This window comes from Sebastes umbrosus, chromosome 24, assembly GCF_015220745.1.
Source record: "Sebastes umbrosus isolate fSebUmb1 chromosome 24, fSebUmb1.pri, whole genome shotgun sequence".
NCBI lineage: Eukaryota > Metazoa > Chordata > Actinopteri > Perciformes > Sebastidae > Sebastes > Sebastes umbrosus.
In genome coordinates, this window is record NC_051292.1 from 1484591 (window position 1) to 1508575 (window position 23985).

General features: G+C 38.0%; 1 protein-coding gene across 3 annotated transcripts; it reads left to right on the top strand.

The window, feature by feature from the left end:
- Positions 1–776: 776 nt before the first annotated feature.
- Positions 777–22301, top strand: LOC119483380 (glutaminase kidney isoform, mitochondrial-like). 3 transcript variants are annotated; one of them, XM_037761446.1, is made up of 18 exons: positions 777–1234; positions 8488–8584; positions 8831–8949; positions 10927–11056; positions 11149–11228; positions 11336–11499; positions 12471–12529; positions 15548–15580; positions 16361–16419; positions 16605–16671; positions 16841–16891; positions 17409–17585; positions 17701–17832; positions 18192–18284; positions 18748–18809; positions 19045–19121; positions 19235–19298; positions 19904–22301. In XM_037761446.1, the coding sequence occupies exons 1-18, from the start codon at positions 921–923 to the stop codon at positions 20049–20051; spliced, it is 1926 nt and encodes a 641-aa protein (XP_037617374.1). In that variant the 5' UTR covers positions 777–920; the 3' UTR covers positions 20052–22301. The 3 variants fall into 3 exon arrangements, with proteins under 3 accessions (XP_037617374.1, XP_037617375.1, XP_037617376.1); XM_037761447.1 differs by having other exon boundaries at positions 8494–8584; XM_037761448.1 differs by lacking the exons at positions 777–1234; positions 8488–8584; positions 8831–8949; ... (2 more) ...; positions 11336–11499; positions 12471–12529 and adding an exon at positions 13846–13889.
- Positions 22302–23985: the final 1684 nt, after the last annotated feature.

A 23985-nucleotide genomic window follows, 5' to 3' on the forward strand; every position in this document is an offset into this window, starting at 1 on the left:
GAAAGTCAGCGTCCGGCTCGCACTTGTGCTCGCTCTACATAGACATGAAGGAGCATCGCTCAACACAGTGAGGCGACACACGTCAACTAAAAGCACAATATCACTCTATATTTCAGCTGCTTGGCAGTAATGTTAGCTGACCAGACAGAGGTCTCTCCATGAATCAATGCTGATCCTAGTGTTGGCTTTTCCTGCCTCAGCCTCCCGACCGCGGCCGGAGGGAACAGGGGAGACACCGGAGTTTTGGTCGGAGACGATAACGTTTCTCTCTGCGGAGCCCCGTCACTTCACAAGACACGGGAAACCTCTGTTGGTCTGGAGGAGCTGCAGCAGTTATTTCTGCACCAACGTCCACTGTGCATTCACTAGATATTCTCAGAGCTACGAAGTCGCATGGGACAACGACCCGGTAGATTTATACGTGTAAAAAGTTACAAACAGTCTCTTTAAACGAATCTAGAGTTTTCATTATTATTATTATTATTATTTTTATTATTATTTTATTTTGTAATTTTTTAATTTTTTAATTTTTTTAAATTTTTTAAATTTTTTTTTTATTATTTATTGTATTTTATTTTATTTTATTTTATTAATTTTTTAATTTATTTTGTTTCTGCACAATCTCCTGTTCCACACTCCAGTCCAGATGATGGAGGTAATGCACCTCTAAGATGGTTTGCCAACCGCCAATAAACACCAAAGAAGAAGAAAGAAGAAGTGATGATTAACAGCCCTCTCGACCAATCAGGTGCAGGTACGCGTTATCCAATCAGAACTAAAGGTAGGTTGCATTGCGCTGAGGAGCTGTTGTTGAGTCACCGGTAGAAGAACCGTTACTCGGCCGAGAAAAGCCGACAACTGAGCCTATAGTTCTCCACTTATACCTCCAATATCCACATATTCTTCTCCACGGGATTGAAATGTTACACTTTCGGTCATCTGTGGTGCTGAAGGAGTTATTTCAGACCCAGCTGAAGCGTCCGTTGCCGGGTAGAGTCGGTAAAGCGTCGCCACAGACACCACCGACCTCCACCTCCGCAGCCTGCAGCTTCAGCATCAGCACCAGTAGTCTGGAGGCGAGGTCGCCTGGCAACGGGAGGACATTCACCCAGCAGCATCTCCTCATCACCAGGAGGCACAACGTGAGAGGCTTCTGCTCCAAGGGTGACGGCCATAATGAAACCAGCAAGGGCGACGGCCACAATGAAGCTGTCAAGGACTCTTCTGCAGAGAAGTGAGTAACGTTAACACCACTAGCTCCACTGTAGGCCAAACTTAGTAGAAAAAACTGCCAATTTAGTGTTAATCACCAATAGAATAGAATAGAATAGAAAGCTTTATTGTCTCCACCTCAGGTGGCCATTATTATTAATAATTATTAATTTGTATTTATTTTATTTATTTATTTAAATAAATAAATATTTATTGTAATGTAAACAGAGGTAATTGCACTTGTAAAATAGGTAGGGTAGATGTAATAAATAAATATAAACAAAAGTGTTACACTAGAGGTATAAAATATAAAAAAATAGATGTAATGTAAACAGAGGTAATTGCACTTGTAAAATAGGTAGGGTAGATGTAATAAATAAATATAAACAAAAGTGTTACACTAGAGGTATAAAATATAAAAAATAGATGTAATGTAAACAGAGGTAATTGCACTTGTAAAATAGGTAGGGTAGATGTAATAAATAAATATAAACAAAAGTGTTACACTAGAGGTATAAAATATAAAAAATAGATGTAATGTAAACAGAGGTAATTGCACTTGTAAAATAGGTAGGGTAGATGTAATAAATAAAATGTAAACAATGGTAGTTGCTCTTGAGGTGTATATCGCATCACGGATATATTGCAATGGAGCCCTGTAATAACACCTTTACTTAAAAGTCTTTTCTTATTGAAATAAGTCTATATTTACATACAGAATAGATGACGAATTAAAGAATGGCTTCTAACATCACTTAATGATTACAATATTCTGATTTGTAGCGCATTTAATCATACTTTTCTGCAGGAAAAAAGCTCAAATGGAAGCATGTGATGTGCAGTCAGAGAGATGTCGTGACCAGAAGCTGCAGCTTTCATCTACATGTTAAACTCACTGAGCCATTATTAACCTGCCACCAGCTTCTCTTGCCTTTTGAAAATTACAATATATCTACAACAAATATACAATATGTGTCTGTTTAACTCAATGCACCATGCAGACAGACCAAGCCTCAACTCAATGTCTAATGAAGGTCAGTCATCATTGAATCTAGGAATGCAACTAACATTTATTAATTTAATATTGTTCATTTATTATGGATTTAATGTGACACAAATGGCACATGTGTGTAAGAAATGTACAATCAGCTAATAATTAATGTATATCAGCTGATGAATTAGACACCATAATTGACAGAGACTCACACTGTCAGTATCAGTGATTATTTGCAGTGTTGTTAGTCGAGCAGATAAGGCTGTAATTGAGTGACAGAGGTGATTAGTGAGTTCTGATTGAGAAGTGAGGATGAGAGTCCTCCTGGTGATAGATTGGATGCAGCTTAAAAGCATTTAATGACCAAAAACACCATAACATCACAAACACAGGTTGATAAAGCCTGAAGCCCAGCATGAAATGGATTTTGGTGGTATGTTAGCGTTAACTTTGGCTGTTAAAGCACATAGAATCAGAGTAAGAAAACCCTGGTTGGCAGACGGTTCGTGACAGTATGTATGAGATGTTAGTGTCTCGCAGATACGTCACATTTCCCCCATGTTACACTTATAATGAGGATAGTTTTTCTTGCTTTTAACATTCAAAGCAGCTGTGCTACCAGCCACCCCACCAGCCTGGATCTTCCCTTCAGAGAGTTCCCATGGTAATCAAATGCCTCATTGCCCGCGCAGGCCGATGTTGTCCCGTTTGTTTCCATTCACAGACAATTTGCTTAAGCTGCCGGCCATGTTTAGGCAGTCACTTTACTCAGCTGACTGGTTGTCAGCAACATCATGTTTCCCTTGAGGCTAATTTCAGTTTCAGTGAAGCTTTGGCTTATTCTTTTAAATATCCACAGCGCAGATTAGTGTTTGAGAAATCATCAACAGACAGCATTTATATTTAGTGAGTAAGCAGAAGAGCACTCTGACTGCTGTCGAGGAACACTTTGGCTTTTCATAATCAGCCTTTAAAGCAGCTTAAAAGTTATCAGATCATGTGGATTTTAGTTGGTGATCAAGGGAACAACAAACCCAACAAAACTGGTCATAGGAATATTTGACATTAAAAAACCCTGCTCAGGCATTTGGGTTGGCTATGTGATGATGGGTAGTTAGTAGGTTTGAAAATCAATTAATCAGGTTTATCAAGCAAAAATGTCAAACATTCTCTGGTTACAGATATTTGCTGACTTTCACTGTTTTAAATCACTGTAAACTGAATATATTTGGGGTTTGGACCTCCATGCTAAAAACACTACCATAGCTATCTAGCTTCTTTGCAGCCATAAAACATGGCCGGAGGGACATTCTCCACCATTATTACATATTTATATGGATCAGTATGTGGATCAGTAACCTCAGTCCAATATCCGATACGTGAATTAGGTCAGTATTGCAATCCGATACAAATATTGGATTGGATTGGTCCCCTCTCTACTAACTATAAAGTGTATTGAGACAAAAATAGTCACAAATAAAGAAGTTTCAGATAAAGTTTTAATACAAAAATATCATTTTTTGTGGGCATTTTTCACTACTATATATTACGACCTTTTATAGACTAAACTACTAATCAAAATAGTAATCACCAAATTAACCATCGTCCATATTCACCCACCAGGCTATGGTGCCAGACATAAAGAATAACCCGGGTTAGTAAAGCGGGTCAATACGACATGAATGAATCAGTTGAATATAATATCCAGGCGGGTTGTTTGAGGTCCCAGGGGCTCAGACAGCATTCAGCCTCCACTCCAGTCTGGTTAGGAGGGTCCTGAGGCTGTGCTCCAGCTAATAAGGGGTTAAAAATGTTTGTAATGGAGGGGAGCTTATCCCGCCTACATCATTTTTCCACGGTTTTTGCACCAAAGCCTGGATGCTGGCGCGCTGCCCGGCCGTTGTCAGGGCCTCCAGGAGCAGATGAGTCACTCGCACAGATTGATTTGTGCAGCGCCGCCTCTCAACACTCCCGCTTTAATGTCTGCCTCCGCCCTCCACACCACTTTGTCAAGACATCTGTGAGGCAGTGAAACCAGCACCATCGACCGGGTCAAATAAACACAGCAGATACTATAGACAGAAACCTCGGCTTATCAACCTGAGTGTGTCTTAAAGGTGTCAGATAGTGGAGGGGAAGGTTTCAAAAGTAGGTTGGTTACATATCTTTAGAGTTGATTTTACTTCATTGGATTGGAAGTTAATTTGTCAACTTTGTTTTGTATTATTTAAACACTTAACTACTGTTTGTTTGACTGACAGTGAAACAAAAAATAAATTAAATTTAATTGTAATTTGAAACTAAATTTGTATTAGAAGATCTAGGCTCTGCAAATATTATCATTATCTGCCAATTATTTTCTATATTAAATGTCTTTAAAATGTGAGAAAATAATTGAAAGAACGCCCGAAACATCTTCCCAGAGTTTTCGATTTACAATGACATAAAAAAGGAAACACAGACTATTTACTTCAACTAAGAACAATTGATTTACAGACAGCTAGATCTCTGTTTGTTTGCAGATTATTATCTTAATATTGGAAACTATTTGGTTTCTCTGTAATGGAGTCACAAAACTTTAAAGCCTTCATGTGCAGCGCAATCCAAAAGGGATCTAGAGTAAGGCATTTCAGAGCAGCAGCGAGTTGATGTCACATTTCTTGGCAAACTGTGTGTTTTTAAACGTCAGCTGTGATTCAACACACAGAGAGGGAAGCTAGAGCGCTAATGAGAGCAGCTGTAGATTAATGAGACCATCCAGCCTGAACCAGATGTTCCAGTGGCCACCTCTAACCCTGCCGTGATAATACTCCCTCACGGGCCTCATTAACTAAACAAGAACGGTACTTATAGCCTCTCACTTCAATACCGTCTCATTTTTGTCTAATATTTACTTTTAGATCCTTCATGAACTCTGAATAATAACTATAACTGTGGTTTATCTTTAGATACAAGCCTACTTAAAAGCACAATATGTAATGAGTAGTAAATGAGTGTTTCTCCGACGCTGTTCGGCGGACACAGGACGTCCTTGAGTGGCTGCGAGCCGAGCCGCCGCTAACGTTTGCTCAGCTTGATTCGGTGATAACTTCAGATCCAGACGTCTGGTGACTAAAATCCTTCGTGCAGTTAAAATATAGTTAAAAAGTCAATTTATGACAGCTTCTGGCAGACAACCACAATGCTGACGCATGTACAAAGAGGATATGACGCCATTGACAGGCGGCCAAATGAAACACACTGTTACCTTGATTAATTACAGGTTTCTCAGGTTTGAAAGTTGTTGGAAACATTTGAGATGAAGTAGCAAGGTCTAAAGGTTTAATGCGGAAAAGTTACACATTATACCTTTAACATGCCACTGTTTCTTCTTTTGATAATCCTCCATTACTGCTGATTCAGTGTGAATAGTAATTAGGATTTATGTGATTTTGTTTATGGCATATTCAAAACTCCAATGCTTTCCATTCTTGTTAATTTGACAGCAGCTATGAATCATGTCAGTATTCATACTTGTGTGTATATTTGAACAATTCCAGTGAATAATCTGATTGTTTGTGTAATTTCTTTTGTTAATCGTTCTTACCTTAATGCTGCTGGTCTGCTGATGTGTTCATACTGTGTTGTAAATGTCATTTTCACTGTTACTAATTCAGTATTATTCCCTCTGCACACTCTCTCCCTGTTGTTGATCTGCTTGCTTTGCATTTGTAAGTATGTTTCTATTTTTTATTTTAGTTTTAGTTTTTTTTTGTGTCTGTTTTCCAGTAGAAGTAGAGGTTTTCTGCGGAAAGCCGACAACCGCTTTTACCTTGAAATGACCTCACTTCCTCCCAGCGGCTGCGCTTGAATCCCTTCTACCTCACCTCCCTCCCTACCTCCCTCCGTCCACACACACACACACACACACAAACACTCTCTGATGTGTATTCCTTCCTCACCAGCAGACATCCACCTCCATTAATGAGGTCAGACCACGCCAACAAGCTATGAAAAAGTTGCAGGTTCAACAACATGCTTATCCGGAGTGCATGAGAATTATTTTGAACTTGGTGTTAATGCTGCGTTCCACACACGTGTTATAAAGTTGGAAATTCAGATTTCCTACTTGGAGGAAACTTTTGGATGTAGCAGACTCAAAACACGCCCAGTTTTTTTTTTCAGCATTTGATAACACCAGAACACCATTCAGTAGTAGAGTAATAGGAATTAATTTTCTCCGCATCCACATTTGTTTCCTAGCTGGAAAACGGGAAAGCACTTTCGCTGTAATTCCGATTTTCCCTCTGAGAATTTCTGACTTTCTGACTCTAAGTGGAACGTTCAGTACAACGACTCGGTCTCAGTATTTCCTCTGTATTATTCTGCAGCAGCGTGATCCGGGAAAAAGGTTTGATTCATCAGGTTTTGTTTGAAACACAGTAATTTAGATAAAGGATAAGGCTGGTGATCAAATCCTTTTAACAAGACCAAAACCGACAATGAACTGATCCTGCTAACAAGTTTTGTGTTCTGGTTCTGGTTTGTTGACACTAAGAAAAATATAGATTAACCATCAGCTGACTGGTGTTTTGAATGTCCCCATATATCTTAGCGCAAAGTGATCAAATTTATGTCCAGTGCTGTTGCTGTTTTTTTATCAAAATCATGCAGAGAAATGGTTTAAGATTTGATTAAACCCCAGCATCCATTAATTTGACTTCACAGTTGTCATGCAGTTTTATTAATTGTCCGTTTTGACAGGGCTTATTATGTTGTGAATAAATCCAGAGGAAACCCTGTTAATGCTGAGTCTGAAAGTACAAACTCTCAAGAGGGTCCAAACTCAGCTTTAGCTGCGAGGAGCCACCTGCCAACTAAAGCTTTACCTTCAAACATCCTCTCCTAGCACACAGGCCAGTGTCCCATGATGCATTGCAGGACAGAGTGCGTCTGGGCACCCAGAGCTTTACACAAATCCAATTTGGAGTTGATATGAATCATAGCAGAGTCTGCCTCCTGACACGCTACTAACTTTCCTCCCAGAGACGACTTGGTGTGGAAGTGCTGCTTAGAATACCAGCCAGGCCATAATCTAATATATAATAATAATAATAATCTAATATATAAAAATCACTAGACACTGTAGAGATGATTTAATTCAGTGATCTCCATGAACAAAAGTAAATTAGAGGATTGCAGCAGTTCAAAGAATAAACACGTTCAGTGGTTCAGGAAAAATGTTGTAATGTATGGCTGAACTATGAGTCTGAGTTCAGCGTACTGCTGGATAAAAACCTGAATAAATTATGAAAATCATATTTAAAGTACCCATCATGTACATTAAGAGCCTTGTCAGCATGTTGGGGTTTTTCTTTAACACTGATGCCTTCAGCTGTTTTGTCGATGGATAAAACATCTTTATAATCTGTAAACTAAGATAACGAATCAGTATTTGTATCAATGCTCAGTTATTGTAGGGGCACCAATAGTGTGCCATATTGCTAGTTGGATTGACAAACGTAAAGTCTTTGCTGTGACGTGATCTCGTAGCTTGGGGTGTGATTTCAGGAGACTGTGCTGTCATTCAGTGGGAGGCTGCTGGTCGTTTCTCAGCCTGCTTCCAGCCACTGATGAACATGTGGCCAACGCCAAGAGCGCTGGCAAGCTTCCACGTCACAGCTGTTAAGGCCCAGTCATCACAATTCACAGATCGTGCTTTTATTTGGCTGAATTGCTCTGACACTGCAACCCTCGCACACACAGCGTAGACAGACATGCTTGTGTCTTATTCTGGTCTTTATGTGCTGCTGCTCTCCCCACGATTTACCCAAACTAAAACAGGATAAATAAATGTCAAATAGAAGTAAATTCACAATTATATATTCCTCATAAGGAGTTTCATTCTGGGTCAAAGGGTTGGGGGATTAAATTCCTATTCTAAAATTGTTTGGGTAGCTTACGTGTTGATCTTTTTAAACACATTCCTGGCTGGTTTTCTAGCAAAATACACAATTAACAGTTTACATTACAGTGGCCTTGTGGCAGCATATTATTAACCTATGGAAAAGTGCAGCTCAAGTCTTTTCCACAGGTTATAATACTGAGCTCAGGTCAGTGTAAGGTAATGTTTTCCAGTGCAGTATTACAGTTATTACTCACTGCTTCTCCTTGCAGTCAAAAAGCTTTTTTTCTCCTACCTCTGCTGCAGTTCCCCTCCATGTTTCCACCACGCAGGGCCTCACTGTGGAGTCATTTTTCTCACTTTTCTGTCTGTGTGTGTTTATTTTTCTTTCCTGCAGGAGAAGGAAGGCAGGCATCCTGCCCAGCCTGGAGGACCTGCTCTTCTACACCATCGCAGAGGGCCAGGAAAAAATCCCTGCACACAAATTCACCACAGTGAGTCCTCGGAGCGGGAAAGATCACCTAGGATTTATGTTTGAAAATGTCTATTTCTGCAAGATTTACAAATGTGAAAGAATAACGGGGCCAATGTTGTAGATGATTTAACAGCAGTGATTCAGCACTGCTCCTTATCGATCTCCTCTTGTCAGGCTCTTCAGGAGCCTCGGCTCACGGCTCGTAGATTTATTGATTTGTTGTCAGGCTGTCTTAATCATGATGTTCCCCCTCCTCTCTGTGCAGGCGCTTAAAGCCACGGGGCTTCGCACGGGAGACCCCCGGCTGAAAGAATGTATGGAGATGCTGAAGGTGACCGTGAAGACGACCTCTGACGGAGCACTGGACCGACACCTCTTCAAAAAGTAGGTTTTTTAAACCCTTTTTTATATTTCTTTTGCTATATTGCCATGGAAATGGCAGCATGATTTAAGTTGTTTCTGCAAAGGTATAACGGCTCATCAATCAAAACAAATTTTACTATCAATTAAACATATTTAGTCTATTTTAGCAATTATTTATAAATTAAAGCTGGTGGTCTCTCTAATATACTGCTTGCTGTTCCACCTTTATTATCAGCATCAATCTCTCACCAGAGTCTATCAAGAATTGTTAATGCTGGTCAGAGTCCTCTGCTCTTCCTTGCAGCAGAAAAGGGTCACTGCATGTCATTAATTATTCATCCTCAGTTTGCACGTTGTCGGCATCTTGTTGAGGTTTTCATCCAGCTGGATTTATTCAAGAGCACGACTGCTGGGGTAAAAACAGGACACTTGAATAATTTAGAATTTAATCAGTTTCAGTCTAATCAGTTCCAAAAAGCACCCGGATATGAAAACACAACGTCTTCAGACAACAACACAAAAACAGTTAATTCCAGATGACAAGGCAGTTTAGGACATGCATCAGAAACTTTAACGTAATGCAACATATTTGTTTATGTTATCAGAAAGTATGTGAATTTGTAAAGGATGCATGAATCATCTTAATATCTGGTAATGATTTTAAACATTGTGTAAAGATATTATTTTAAGATGATCTGATAAAAGAGAGTTTAAGGCTTCATCATACAGTTGTGGGTGAGTGACACTGGAGATGAAACAAGTGGTATTTACAGCTCTCAGAATGACCTTTCACTAACCTACATCAAAGGTCAAATCAATTATATTGTGAGCATGTGGTAAAATAATGAGTTGTTATAGAACAACAGCCTAACTCCTGTCTTAATGTCTGTATTTAAAGGGCAACTTTTACACATCCAAGTGTACATTTTTATACTACAAGTAGCGCCAGTATTCAAAGAACATTTATAGCCCCACAAGCAGTCGAACTGGAAACAAAACAAGGATGGGTGTGGACTAAAATAACATCATCCCCCTGCCCAGCCCCGCCCCGCCCCGCCCCAGTAGCATCGCTGCTGTTTGCCCCCCCAGAGGAAACGATGCTGAGACAAACTGGGTGACAGCTTGGGTGAGAGTTGGGGCATATGAGAGCCCACCAGGGAGCTGAATCCTCACCGAACAGACTCCAGCACCGCCGCTCCTGGCTGAGATCCATCACATCCGCTCCTCCCCGGGCTTATTTATAGAGCTTAGCCTCACAGAGGAAGCACGTGAGCGGGCGTTGGGAGTGTAGCGTGTGTGTTTTCTCTGCAGGGATCCCATGCTACAGGGATTAGACAGGGTTTGATGCAGTGAGATAGCTGAGCCACAAATCGTTCTGCTACCAGAGAGGCACAGCTTCCACCACTCCAACTTATTATGTGTTTTTACTATATGTGCTCCTTAATCGCTCAAATAAAAGGATCTGGACATAATCTAGAAGCTCTGACAACATTTAGGAGATAGATTGGTGGAGTAAGGACCGTGCTGTACAAATGTGTGTATGTTTTCTGCTATTTTATAAGTTTATTCTCACCCTATTTCATTGGGAAACAATGTTTTAACTAAACAGTTTGGTTAAACAAAGGTGCAGAAATCCTCCCAACATGAACCAGGAGAATTTATCCTGGAAATAAAGGCACTGAACCAGAAAAGCAAACAGTGTCCCAAAAGACAACACTACTAATTACATGATATGTGAACCCACTAGCAGATGTCCCACAGTGGCAGCTGGTGTGTGAAGAACTGGACCAGTTCAGCTAGCAAGTTTTATGACACTGAAGCCAGTGTGATGAATAGTTTTATGCAACAGTAAACCATAAGACAAGTGAGCCACAGTGTTAACTGTTTTGAGAAATAAGCACCTGTCAGAACACCCAAATGATGAACACAAACACCAGGAAACTTCACCAGGAAAGACGGCTCCCCTGAGGCTAACTGTCCTCTTGTCTCCGGTCTCAGGTGTGTCCAGAGCAACATTGTTCTGCTCACCCAGGCCTTCAGGAAGAAGTTTGTCATCCCAGACTTCCAGTCCTTCTGCGGTCACATGGACGAGCTCTTTGTCAAAGCCAAAAACATGTCTGGAGGGCAGGTGAGTGAGGCCTACAGACAGTCATACGATCACACACATCACTGTTCATATTTAGAATGATAAACCTGACTGTAAAAACTGTCTTGCTGTAGGTGGCCGACTACATCCCCCAGCTGGCCCGCTTCAGCCCAGATCTGTGGGCCGTCTCCCTGTGCACCGTCGATGGACAGAGGTACAATATTATTGAAATGCTTATTCACGATGGATAGCTGTTATTTTCACCTGTATGTAATGTACAATGCACATGTGTAAACAAATACCTGCGTGTCTCTTTCTCAGGCACACTGTCGGTGACACCAAGGTTCCTTTCTGTCTGCAGTCATGCGTGAAGCCGCTGAAATACGCCATCGCCGTTCACGACCACGGCACAGAGTACGTGCACCGCTTCATTGGCAAAGAGCCCAGCGGCCTGCGATTCAACAAGCTCTTCCTGAACGAGGAAGGTGAGGATCACACACATTCACCCACTTCTCCGTGTTGTGCATCGTGATCTCCCTCCAGACTCACGTACTCATCGTAAGAGGATCCGTCTCGAGGCCTGGTTGCCATGGAACTGTAGTGAATTGTTAATGAGAGGTTGCAGCACTACAGCAGAATAAAACAGAGAGGCCAGTGTGTAACAGAGACTTAATAACCTAGAAAAACGACAAGCTGCTGGCACGTGGCTGTGGAAAAACCAGTCAGACAGTGAGTCTCTGTCTTAAAATGTCTCATCGTAATGCACATTTTAGCCAAAGACAACAAGTCTGACATGTACTGAGGATAGGAGCCTAGAGCATGCAAGCATTAAAAATGCATAATTGTGTTTAAATATGTAGAATAGGGTTAATCAAACGTAAAATTCTTCATTATTTCCCATCAATGTCTTTAATAAATGCATGTTGTCCGTCAGTTTTCTATTTGTGAAAATGTTCAACTGTAGCCCGAATTGTTAGTTCATTCTGTGCAGCCGCTGTCAGCAGACATTACATCTACTCCAGACATCAGGTTCGGTAAAAATAGTTTGTTTTTTAATAGAAACCGGTGTGAGGAAGTTTCTGGGTTTCCTCTCTTTGTTGTTATCTAACAGAACACATTATATTCCAGCTGTTTATTTTTGGATGATTTTTTTTTAACATTGTCCTGGCCTGTTGCATAAGAAGATTAAAACACAGAGGGGTGCATCACGGCAGTGCACACTGTGTTTTAGTTTTTGTGACATTGTGTAGTTACCTACCTCGTCACGTTGATGTTCACTCAGTGGATTATTCTGCAGTGATTTGACCTCCAGCATAAATATAATACTTTTTTTAAGTTCATTTGTACTCCAAGTTCTTCACTTTCACATGCCGGTAAAAATCAAAAACTATCTTTAATATTTATGTTCAGACTTTGTGTCTTTATCTAATATAAACCTTTACAATCTCTCCTGCAGATAAACCACACAACCCCATGGTTAATGCTGGCGCTATTGTTTGTACCTCCCTCATTAAGGTAAGCTACATTTACATACCCCATCATTGATGATTAATAAAGTACATTTATTTTGGAAACTGAGCTCAGATACAGTAGGTGATTTCAGAGTTAGTTTCAGAAAAGCTAAAATCCTGAAATATCTTTAAAATGTTTACAGATTGTGATGGGTTTTATTTTCTGAATTTCTAACTGCAGCTAAAAAGTCACATCCAAAGAGAAATTGTATGAAATAGAATTATAATCGTCGGGAGAACGTGTTTCCGCCAGATTACCGTACACGGGGAGATTAAAGATAATCACGCTGAAAGGGGATTTGGTTGAAAGCAGCATATCCTGCACACACACACACAGTTTACAGAGTGGGTGGAGATAGAGACCAGCGTCCGGTCAGCTCAGCTTCAATAACAGAAACTGCTCTTCCACCTGTTTGATTAAATATCCTCCTCAGACACACAGGAAGCTGGTTTCACCTCTCTGTTAGACACACAAGAGCATCACCTGCTGATTTCAATTACAACATTAAAACTCTGAGTGACTCTGACCTGAGGATCATGAGGGTTTCCCAGGAGAATGACAAGCAGTTTAATTATTATTAATATACTCAGCAGCTGAAAAGAGGATGTTGGAATATCAGATACTACCTACCTCTCTTCAGAAAATGTTAGATTCTTTTAAGCACTGTTCAGTATTGATCATAGTTCAAAAGCTTGTCTATCCCTACACGCTGCTTTGTTATCAGTCATCTGAATTTATGTTAAATTTAAATATGATAAAAGACAAACTGTAGTGAGGTGGTAAGTTTTAAATGGCAGGAAAATCTGTTATTATTCTACTGTTGACAACCAATGACTTTGAGGGAAAAAACAAAAGTAACTTAAAAGAATGACAAACAAGCTGCCAAAAAAATAGTTATTTTCAGTTGTCAAAAAAAAATGTTTACACCTGTTTTCAGAGATGTAAAAAAATATTTAAAAATGACCTCTTTTTTCACCTGTTCTTAAGACATAACCGCAGACTTTTTAAAAAAAAAGTTTTATCAGCAACAAGAAAAAGTCAAATGACTGATTCTTCTTGTTTTTTGTCGTCATTCTGTCAATCATTCCTGTATGATATGAAAGCAGTTTTCCTGTCAACCAATCCCAACCAATCACTGTTGAGATTTCTGTAGATGCAGGTTGATCGTATCCATTGATCCAGATAATAAAATGAGGTCCTGTGCATGCGCCCCCTCATCTCTGAATCTAGATCTACACTTCAAATACACTCATTTGCAATGTACCTTTTCAAGGCTCGTTGTGTGGTTTTATGTGTTGTTGCATATTTTACAGCATTAGGATCTGTGGGAAATTATGACCACTGCAACAGGTCAATGACGTTGGTAATTTTTCCTTTTTAATTATTTTTTCCCCTCTTTGGTCTGGATTTGTGACAAGCTTTTAGCCTTCACATGGCTGTTGTTTATGAATGTTTAAATGTGGCTTTTATACTTTTCACCTGCATTCTCCAAAACTGTTTATACGTCTAGATTATAAACAGAACAGCTCTGGCTGAATTCAAACACTGGTTTTATATCATACTCCATTTCTTTCTGTAGAGGAGGACCTCTTTGTTTTTTTTGTTTTTATGTTTTTAATTTATATCCTTAGATTACATTTTGTCAGTACAGATACATCCATTTAACTCTTGGGCCAGAAAATCTGTTTTTGTCTGTCGGCCACAGTAGTTGATAAAACCCAAAATGTGTACTCACACTGCAAGCTACATGGCAAACAAGTCTGTATACGTAGTTCAGTCTCACTTTTATTGACTTTTAATTTATGTTTTATACGTTTGAAACCCTTGTCTGCTAAAAAACCTCTAGCAGTTCTGTAGTTTGACAATTTCAGTATTTTATCTGATTTTGCATAGATTTGCCATATGATTATATATGTCAATATCGAAAGATATATTCCTGTTGATAAAATAATATTGATTTCTATCACCTAGCTTTAACGGCGGGGGGCAACATCTGTGTAATTGTCTTATAGATAATTTTGTGCATGTTAGCATTTACCTCAGTACAGTCTCTCAATATGGAGAACGGAACCTCCACAGAAAAAAATAAATAAATATGATAAATTAATTGATAAATGCGGCTTTTAAACAACCTTTAAATGTATTAATGTGTTTTTGCATTTATTTTTGATTATTTAAGATTTATTTTTAAATATATTTATTCATTATTAAATGTATGTATTTATTTATGCATTTGTTTTCCCTTTGCATTTCCCCCCCTATTTATTTCCACAAACTTATTTATTTATGTATTCTTTTCTTTATGCATTTCTTCATTTCTGAGGATGATGCATTTCTGCTTCATTATGCATTAGATGAAGTTAGTGGCAAAAAAAATGAAGAGCAGACACCTAATTATTGATTGAAGCGGTTATCCAGTGATTTAGATTTAGATCCTACGTTTCCCATAATGCAACAAATGGCACCTTTTTGTTGTTTTCTCTCTCTACACCCCAGAAACTTGTGACTTGTTGATCAAGTGGCTGGCAGTGTGAATGCACGTTAAAGTAAACTAACTCACCTGTCACGTCTTCGTACAATAAACACACCTGTACACTCGCACTATTCTGATCAATAGTTACACATCTAACATTTATTTTCACTGTGTAGATAGTTTACCTTGATGAAACTAATTCAATAGAAAATATTTTTTTTCTTTGATACTTTCCATGATATTTTTTTCTGAGTGGATTAACTGTTTTATTTCACCTCCTCCATCTCCAGCTAGTCTCCCACCTTTAATCTTAATTCATCTGATACCATGACTGGTTTGATTGGTTACATAACTGATGAGCTCAACTTTAATTTAAAACAGTAGTGATGTAAACTTACACTGTTTACCTGTCATAGTTCAATGTGGATCATACATAATAGTGCTAATGTCATGACATGGGTAACTTTTACTGGCAGTTTGATGTATTTTAGAGACAATGTAAGATGTAAAATACCATTTTAAATACTGTGATTATGTTTGTGTTTCAGCAAGGGGCAAGCAACGCTGAGAAATTTGATTATGTGAGTATTACTGTGTTGTTGTGGGTGTCTTTTTTGAGTCGGGAGTATTTGTATGTGATAAACCCACAGATGTATATCACCAAATCTGCAGTTATAGTGAGCTTCAGATCATTGTTTTGATTTTCTGGCCCGCTACTTTATTATTTTGATTCAGTATCAGTGCTCTCATTACTGCTGTTTTTTTTATTATTATTATTTGACTAAAATTACTCCAAAAAAAGAGAGTAAATATTGGACTTAAATTTTGATATTTAAAAGGTCCATACTTAAGATTTTTAGAAATAAGCTTTTTAATTTGGATTATTTGTGGATCATTCAACTCAACTATTTATATAGCACCTGTCATACAAACATACAACCTAAAATGAGAAATCAGAAATAAAACGTAAGGTTATAACATAAAAATAATGTGAAAACCAATGATTAAAGCTTAAAAACTAAGGCTATAACATACAAATAATGTAAAAAAAAAACAATGTTTAAAGCTTAAAACATAAGGCTATAACATGCAAATAATGTAAAAACCAATGTTTAAAGCTTAAAGCTAAAATACTGTAAAAACTAGCTAACTCACTAATACTGTAAAACCTAATGATGAAAGGCTATAACATTACTCCAAATTAAAATAAAAAAGCAGATTAAAAAAGATAAAAATGCAGAGAGAGAGCTTTCATGGGACACATAAGGAACATTTACAAGAAAAGCGTTGGAGGACCAGAGTGATCTGACTGCAACATAAAATGAAAGAACATCTCTGACTGTAAATTTGCTGCTCTGCAGGTCATGAACTTCATGAACAAATTGGCTGGAAACGAGTACGTGGGTTTCAGCAACGCCACGTGAGTACAACAATACATCACTACAGAAAACACCCCTGATGTTTTATTGATTTATCATGTATACTGAAGAGGTCCTTGAGGTGTGAAGGACTGTATTCTGTATCACTGAGCAGAGATGAGTTTTATATAACATGAGCTGAGTCACGCTGTTTAAAGAACAAACCTCTTCCCTCCCTGTGTCCCAGTTTCCAGTCAGAGAGAGAGTCTGGAGACAGAAACTTTGCCATCGGCTACTACCTGAAGGAGAAGAAGGTAAGGTCAAAGGTCATCTACAGCTGAGAGCTAGAAGGCTGCAAGATACTCTACATTATTATCACATTTTGTCCTTTAAAGCTGTGCTGGTTATTCTTTATTCCACAGTTGGCTTCAGATGCAGATGTGTTGGTAGACATGTTGACAGTGTTAAAATGTTGTTTTTCAGTGTTTTCCAGAGGGGACAGACATGACCTCCATCCTCGACTTCTACTTCCAGGTGAATGGAGCTTAGGAAAACAAAAATGTACACTACACACTGCAGAAGCTAAAGCTGCAGAAGCTAAAGCTGCAGAAGCACGCGAGTGTCATCATATTTGAATCAGTATTTAAATGTGATTTAATTTGATTAAAGGGATCGTTCGGGAGTTTCTCAGTGGGGTTGTGTGAGGTACTTCTCCATATAGTCAGTTACCTACAGTAGATGGAGTTTGGAGAAACATACAGGAGTACCAGCAAGGGAGCAAAGCAATGTACTACTGTGGATGAGAGTACCAGCAAAATGTATTTTAGACACTGTCAGACAGCCCTTTCCAATGGGGAACTGAAGCCGTTATCTAAGCTATCTTCGAAGCCACCAGACTCCATTGACAAAAACAGTCATCTAAGCTTACAGAACGCGGGAGTTGCTGGTCTTCAGTTTCAGAGATCGGAAATGGCTATTATAGTTTCATAAAATAAAACATAAAGTCAAAGAAGCACTATAAACCTCTTGTTTATATGATCTTCCCCGTTAGTTGTGCTCCATTGAGGTGACCTGCGAGAGCGCCAGCGTCATGGCGGCGACCCTGGCCAACGGCGGCTTCTGTCCAATCACAGGAGAGCGTGTGCTGAGCCCTGAGTCGGTGCGAGACACTCTGAGTCTGATGCATTCCTGCGGCATGTACGACTTCTCCGGACAATTTGCTTTCCATGTCAGTAACCACGTTCATCAAACATTTCCTCTGCTCGTCTGGAGTAATACGCATTTTGGACCCGTCTAATGTTTTTCAACAAATCATCCTCCTCCTTCTTCTTCTTCTGTTTCAGGTCGGTCTGCCGGCTAAATCTGGTGTCGCCGGTGGGATTCTGCTGGTTGTTCCAAACGTGATGGGCATCATGTGTTGGTCTCCTCCACTGGACAAGCTGGGCAACAGCGTCCGAGGCATCCAGTTCTGCACGGTAACTTCCACTTTAACTTTTTGTTTTAAGCATTTTGTAACTTAAACAGTGGTAATAACTTTATAACTTAACTTAATAGCTTTGTACAGGGTGTGTAAAAATAATTAAAACAAAAGTACACCTGGTAGTACTTCCAATTGGAGTTGGACGTAGGAAGTGCCTTGAATTAGTTTTGGTCTTGACAGATACTGTATTCTATTTGATGAATTTGTTAAGAAGATTATATCTGCAATCACGTCCTAAATGATCAGTTTATTGACCTCCTGAAGGTCAAACCATCTCAATGAGCTGAGGGGGAGACGTCATGTTTGGTGGTCATGATGTTTAAAACGTATTCATCCATGTGTGTCTTCTTTCAGGATCTGGTTTCCCTTTGTAACTTCCACAACTATGATAACCTGAGACACTTTGCTAAGAAACTGGATCCTCGCAGGGAGGGAGGAGACCAGAGGGTGAGTCCCTCCTTTCTCAGCTTCTCTCCATTCTCCTCTCAAAGTCTTAAAGCTTCAGCTCAGTCTTAATCACTCACTCTTATTTATCTCTTGTTACATTTCTTGTTGTGGTTCATTTTCAGTCTAAAACGTCACTTTATAACCATCAATAAAACAGTCTGCGTGGCATCCTCCCACTCTGTGTGCTCAGGATGCTGCATGACCTTGTGTGTAGTGTTGTAATCCACAGCGCCATCTGGAGGAAAATTACTGTAAACTCACCAACAAAGGCTGAACTCATTTTTATTAAGATTTATTTAATTTTTTTTTAACTTATTTTGTAAATATCTGGCTGGAAAATTATGCTTTAAATATTTGCATGTCATAAACGCTCAACTACAGAGAACAACAATGTCTTATGATTCTTCTAATTCCTGTCTTCTTCTTCTTGCTTGTCTTTTATGTGCTTCTTGTTGTGCTTCAGGTAAAGTCAGTGATCAATCTGCTGTTTGCTGCTTACACCGGAGATGTCTCAGCCCTGAGGAGGTAACCAAACTCATTACTCTTTGTGCTAAATGTTCAGATTTAAAATCACCAAAACTAAAAAAAAAGAGACATATTTCTTTAGTCTGCTGAACTACAAAAGACTATTTTGTTAAAGCACGTTCTGCTCACATCCAGAGCTTTGTTTTTTAGTGTTAGGAGTGTTTTTTTCCATTATCGCACTAATAGAAAGTTTCTTGAGTCAGTGTTTAACATTATTCGTCGGTTACTCGTCCAGGTTTGCATTGTCCTCCATGGACATGGAGCAGAGGGACTATGACTCCAGGACGGCCCTGCATGTGGCTGCTGCTGAAGGTAAAACACTGAGGAGTTGTTGATAAGTTACTCTGATCAGTGTGTTTGTGGAGCTGACGCGTGTGTGTGTGTTTGTGTGTGTGTGTGTGTGTGTGTGTGTGTGTGTGTTTCAGGACATGGTGAGGTGGTTCGCTTCCTGCTGGAGGCCTGTAAAGTCAACTCAGTTCCCAAAGACAGGTAACAATGACTTTTTTTATTACTTCTTTTTTATAACATAGTATACTATGACTTTTTCATGATCTTTTTAATGACATACTATACTATGACTTTTTTAAATATTTGTATGACATACTATACTATGACATTTTTTAAATATTTGTATGACATACTATACTATGACATTTTTTATATTTTTAATACATGCTATACTATGACACTTTTTATATTTTTATGACATACTATACTATGACTTTTTTATATTTGATGACATACTATACTTCTATGACTTTTTAATATTTTATGACATACTATACTATGACTTTTTTATGATATTTTTTATGACATACTATACTATGACTTTTTCATGGGAAAACTGAATTATTTTATTTATAGACTAAAAGATTTAATTTAAACAATCAAAAAAGCAACTTGACAAATTAATTTATTAATAAAAGTCTAATAATTTAGTTGCAAAAGGTGGCTTCAAGCAGAATTCAGAGGGATTTTTCAAAGATATGTTGAACACAATATATTCCAGTCAAATTAAGTGTTTATATGAATAGTTTAATGTTGTAGCAGCAGACCTCCAAAGTGGCTCTTATCCGCCTCTGTGTTTGCTGCAGGTGGGGGAACACACCGATGGATGAAGCGGTCCACTTTGGCCACCACGACGTGGTGACCATCCTCCGTGATTACCACACCCAGCACAGCCCTCAGGAAAGCACCGACGACAAAAAGAACGCAGAGAAGAACCTGGACGGTATGCTCTGATGGGAAACACCTGAAGAAAAGAAGCTGGATGGTTGACAGTTCTGTAAGATCAATCAACCTGGACGGTGTGAGAAAACGTCTTAAATTCTATTAAATAACCACACATAGAAAACAGTTAAGAACATTAAAACAACCCAGACAATAAACCGTACGGTAGAAAAATTCCTTTAGAAACAACTTAAATGAAACGTAACAGTCCCCTTACACACAGGACCACAGTGTAAACACTCCTCATCATGCTATTAGATGTTGTTGGTTTTTGTAATATATTAATTTATGTACTTTGAGTGGGGAAAATATTATTTCATTTCTCCTTCTGTATTTTGTCATCAGCTTCGTAGCTTTGTAGGAAGTAACCAGCTGCCACGTTGAATGCTGGGTAAATTCAGCTACGGCTGGTACGTCAACGGACTCCGTTATTTACTTTTAAATTGTCGTTTTATTCTGAAAGCAGGAAATAGCAGGCGTTTCGTACCCTGGTTCAAGACCTTTGACACTTCATCATCACAATGTGGTGGAATGTATCTTCCCCAAAACACTTTGGTGTGTGTGATATTTATTTATCTATTTAAGATAAAATGTACATTCATGTAGTGTGTGTGTATTCCTGAGACGAGGATAAATTAGTGTAAATACATGTAATATGTGTATAGTTGTGTTTCTGTAGTCGAACAGCTGGATTCAGCTTTGATCACAAGGTCACTGGTTCACTGAAACTCTGGAAACTGTCAGTATTTAAATTTTAAATATATGAATATTTAAATCTAAACTGGTAAATATTTATCATTTAAAGGTGAATATGAGTTAAAAGCTTTTTATTTTGCCATTTAATGGCTGTTTTTGTTTTTACCCCCCCCAAAACTGTATTTTTATTTTTCACCGTGACATTGTATTATTTGATATTTATTTTTTGTAACATAAGGAAATAATGTAAGCAAGTCAGCCAAAGTTCAGGTTGTCTGTTGAAAGAGTTTCTAAATATCCTATATGACACTGCCAGTGCTGACAGCAGCTTGAATTACTGTAAACATCCAACAATAGAAGAAGTTTGTTTTGTACTTTTACGTTTGCACTCAACAATAGAAAAATACCTATAATCAGCCGACACACACACACACACAACTATTATATATTCTACTGGACATCACAGCGTTTCCTAAATAATTCCTAAATTCCTCTACAAAGCTCAACCTCTAATTTAACCCTTAATTTAGACTTTAAAGCTCTCTGATTGGTGGTTTCCTACAGCAATGCTCTCTGGGACTTGTCTCCTAAATGTATGGCCACTTTAAAGCAAAACGTATTTGTACTGAGGATTTAACTCTGAGAGTTTTATTTTCATTCAAAGAGTTGAAAATGTCCTGACAGACAGTCACCTAATGTTAAAATCAATAAACACATTAAACTGAACCCCGAAAAAATGTAATATTTTTCTGTGTTGAGTGCACCGGTTCCTTTCATTTCGTGTTGTGATCCAGTGGTGTTTAAATTTATTTTCATTGCTATCAATCTAAATATGTTTTTCAAAACAAGGCTTTTAATGCAGGAAATGTGTAGACTCTGTAATGTATCACATGAATTATGATGGTTTTTATGTAAACACGTGTTCCTGCAGAGGACTCAGGAAGGTCCAGGCTGTTTCCACAACAGATCTGAAACACTAAAAACAAAACTGAAGGAGCTTTATATTGCAGACGGATTGTTGTTATTTTTTTTATTTGTAATGTGCAGAAGAATCTGAACGTGAACGGTTGTGCAGATGTTTAGTTTTTCCAGAGGTTTTGTGTGTTTGTAGCGTGTTGGAAATGGATGTTGTTTCTGTACAAAAATCTGGCAATCAACATGTCTGTGAAATTTACAATCCACACTTCAAATTTAGTACATTTTTATTCCTCAGGTTGGGATCAGTTCATTCAGTTTGATTGAAATTGTTATTTAAAAGTCTTTAAGTTAAAATGGATTAAAAGAAGCACAAAATTGTACCTAAAAAAAATGCAATATTTGAAAACAATTAGCAATACATGTGTAATGATTGTAAAATTAAATTAGCAATATGGATTTGAGCTGATCCCGACCTGCAGCTCCACTCAGCTGTCGTAGATACGAAGCGATCTGACTGAAGTATTCTGAATGTAATGTGTTTGGTGTCGTTCTGTTTCTTCTTCATGTATATTTATGCTGCTGAGTGTCGCAGGCAGTTCGGATATTTATTCACAGATCAAACATTTAATAAAAGTTATAAAAATCAAATGGATTTATTTTCTGGTGTGTCTTCTCACTATATAAATATATATATATAAAAAAAAGCACCAACAATGACCAACAAAATAAATAAAATGTCTATATACAAGTCAAGTGTTGTAAACAATACAGTGCAAAGAAATACATATTGAATGGGTGGATATGTACACTATGTAGAATTTATATAGATTACAGTGGCAGTGCATGATGATATGTACATTTTAAAAATATTATCTCATTCAGTTTTGTGAAGGGCTCATTGCATGGGTGGAATATGGTCTCAAAAAAGTACAAAATACAAGTCTCCCTCAAAGATAATCCAAGGCACACTGTAGTATTTGAACAAAATTAAAATACCTTTATTATACATGGCAATAATTGTTTAAAATGACCAACGCGTTGTGACCAACATAGGTCTTCATCAGGGTCACTGTGAGCATTCAGCAGTAGCTTGCACACCTATATTGTGTTATACCAGCGGTCTGCAACCTGCGGCTCCGGAGCCACCTGCGCCTCCGGAGCCACATGCGGCTCTTTAGCCCCGCTCCGGTGGCCCCCTGTGGATTGTTTTTTTTGTTAATTAGTGGAAATGAATAACTTGTTTTGTTTACATTTTCAATTTATTTATCATTGTTGTAGGTCTATGGTACGACGGAGTATTAGGGCCACATTGAGGAAAAAAAATAAATCTGAGATTTCGAGAATAAAGTCATAATATTATGAGAATAAAGTCATAGGTTTACGAGATTTTTTTTTTTAGTATTATGAAAATAAAGTCATAATATAAAGTAGTAATTTTACGTGTTTTTTAATTTTTTTATCGTAAAGTTATGACTTTATTCTCGTAATATTAAGACTTTTTTCTCTTAAAGTTATGACTTTATTCTCGTAATATTATGACTTTTTTTCTCATAATATTATGATTTTATTCTCGTAATATTACAACTTTTTTTCTTGTAAAGTTATGACTTTATTCTCGCAATATTACGACTTTTTTCTCGTAAATTTATGACTTTATTTTCGTAAACTTCTGACTTTTTTTCTCCTAAAGTTAAAACTTTATTCTCGTAATATTACGACTTTTTTCTCTTAAAGTTATGATTTTATTCTCGTAATATTATGACTTTTTTTCCTCATAATATTATGACTTAATTCTGTAAATCTCAGATGTGTTTTCCCTCAATGTGGTCCTAATACTCCGTATTACATTGTCTCTTTGGCCCTCACTGCATTAGACTTATATACTATATACTTAGACTATAAACTGTGTTACCTTCATCACAATGATCAAATGTTTTGCAACTCCAGACAGAATTTTGTATTATTATTTCTGCCTTAAATGTCTCTTTTGATAGTAAAGGTTGCTGACCCCTGCTTTATACTAATCAGTAGAGCAGGAGGGTGGTTCTCCATCAGTGAGCAAGCATATTCTTGGAAAAACCAGGAAATGACATCATCATCGACAGGGAGGTAACTAAGTACATTACTCAAGTATAAATTCGAGGTGCTTACTTCAAGATTCCTAGTTTATATCTCTACTCCACTAGGCTACATCTCAAAGTGTACTTTTTACTCCACTACATTTGTCTGACAGCTTTAGTTAGAAAGTATATGTTATCAACATCTGAAAATAATGACATGTTTGTTAGATATGTTTTTTGTAATCTTTTCATGTGTATTTCTCTCATTTTTA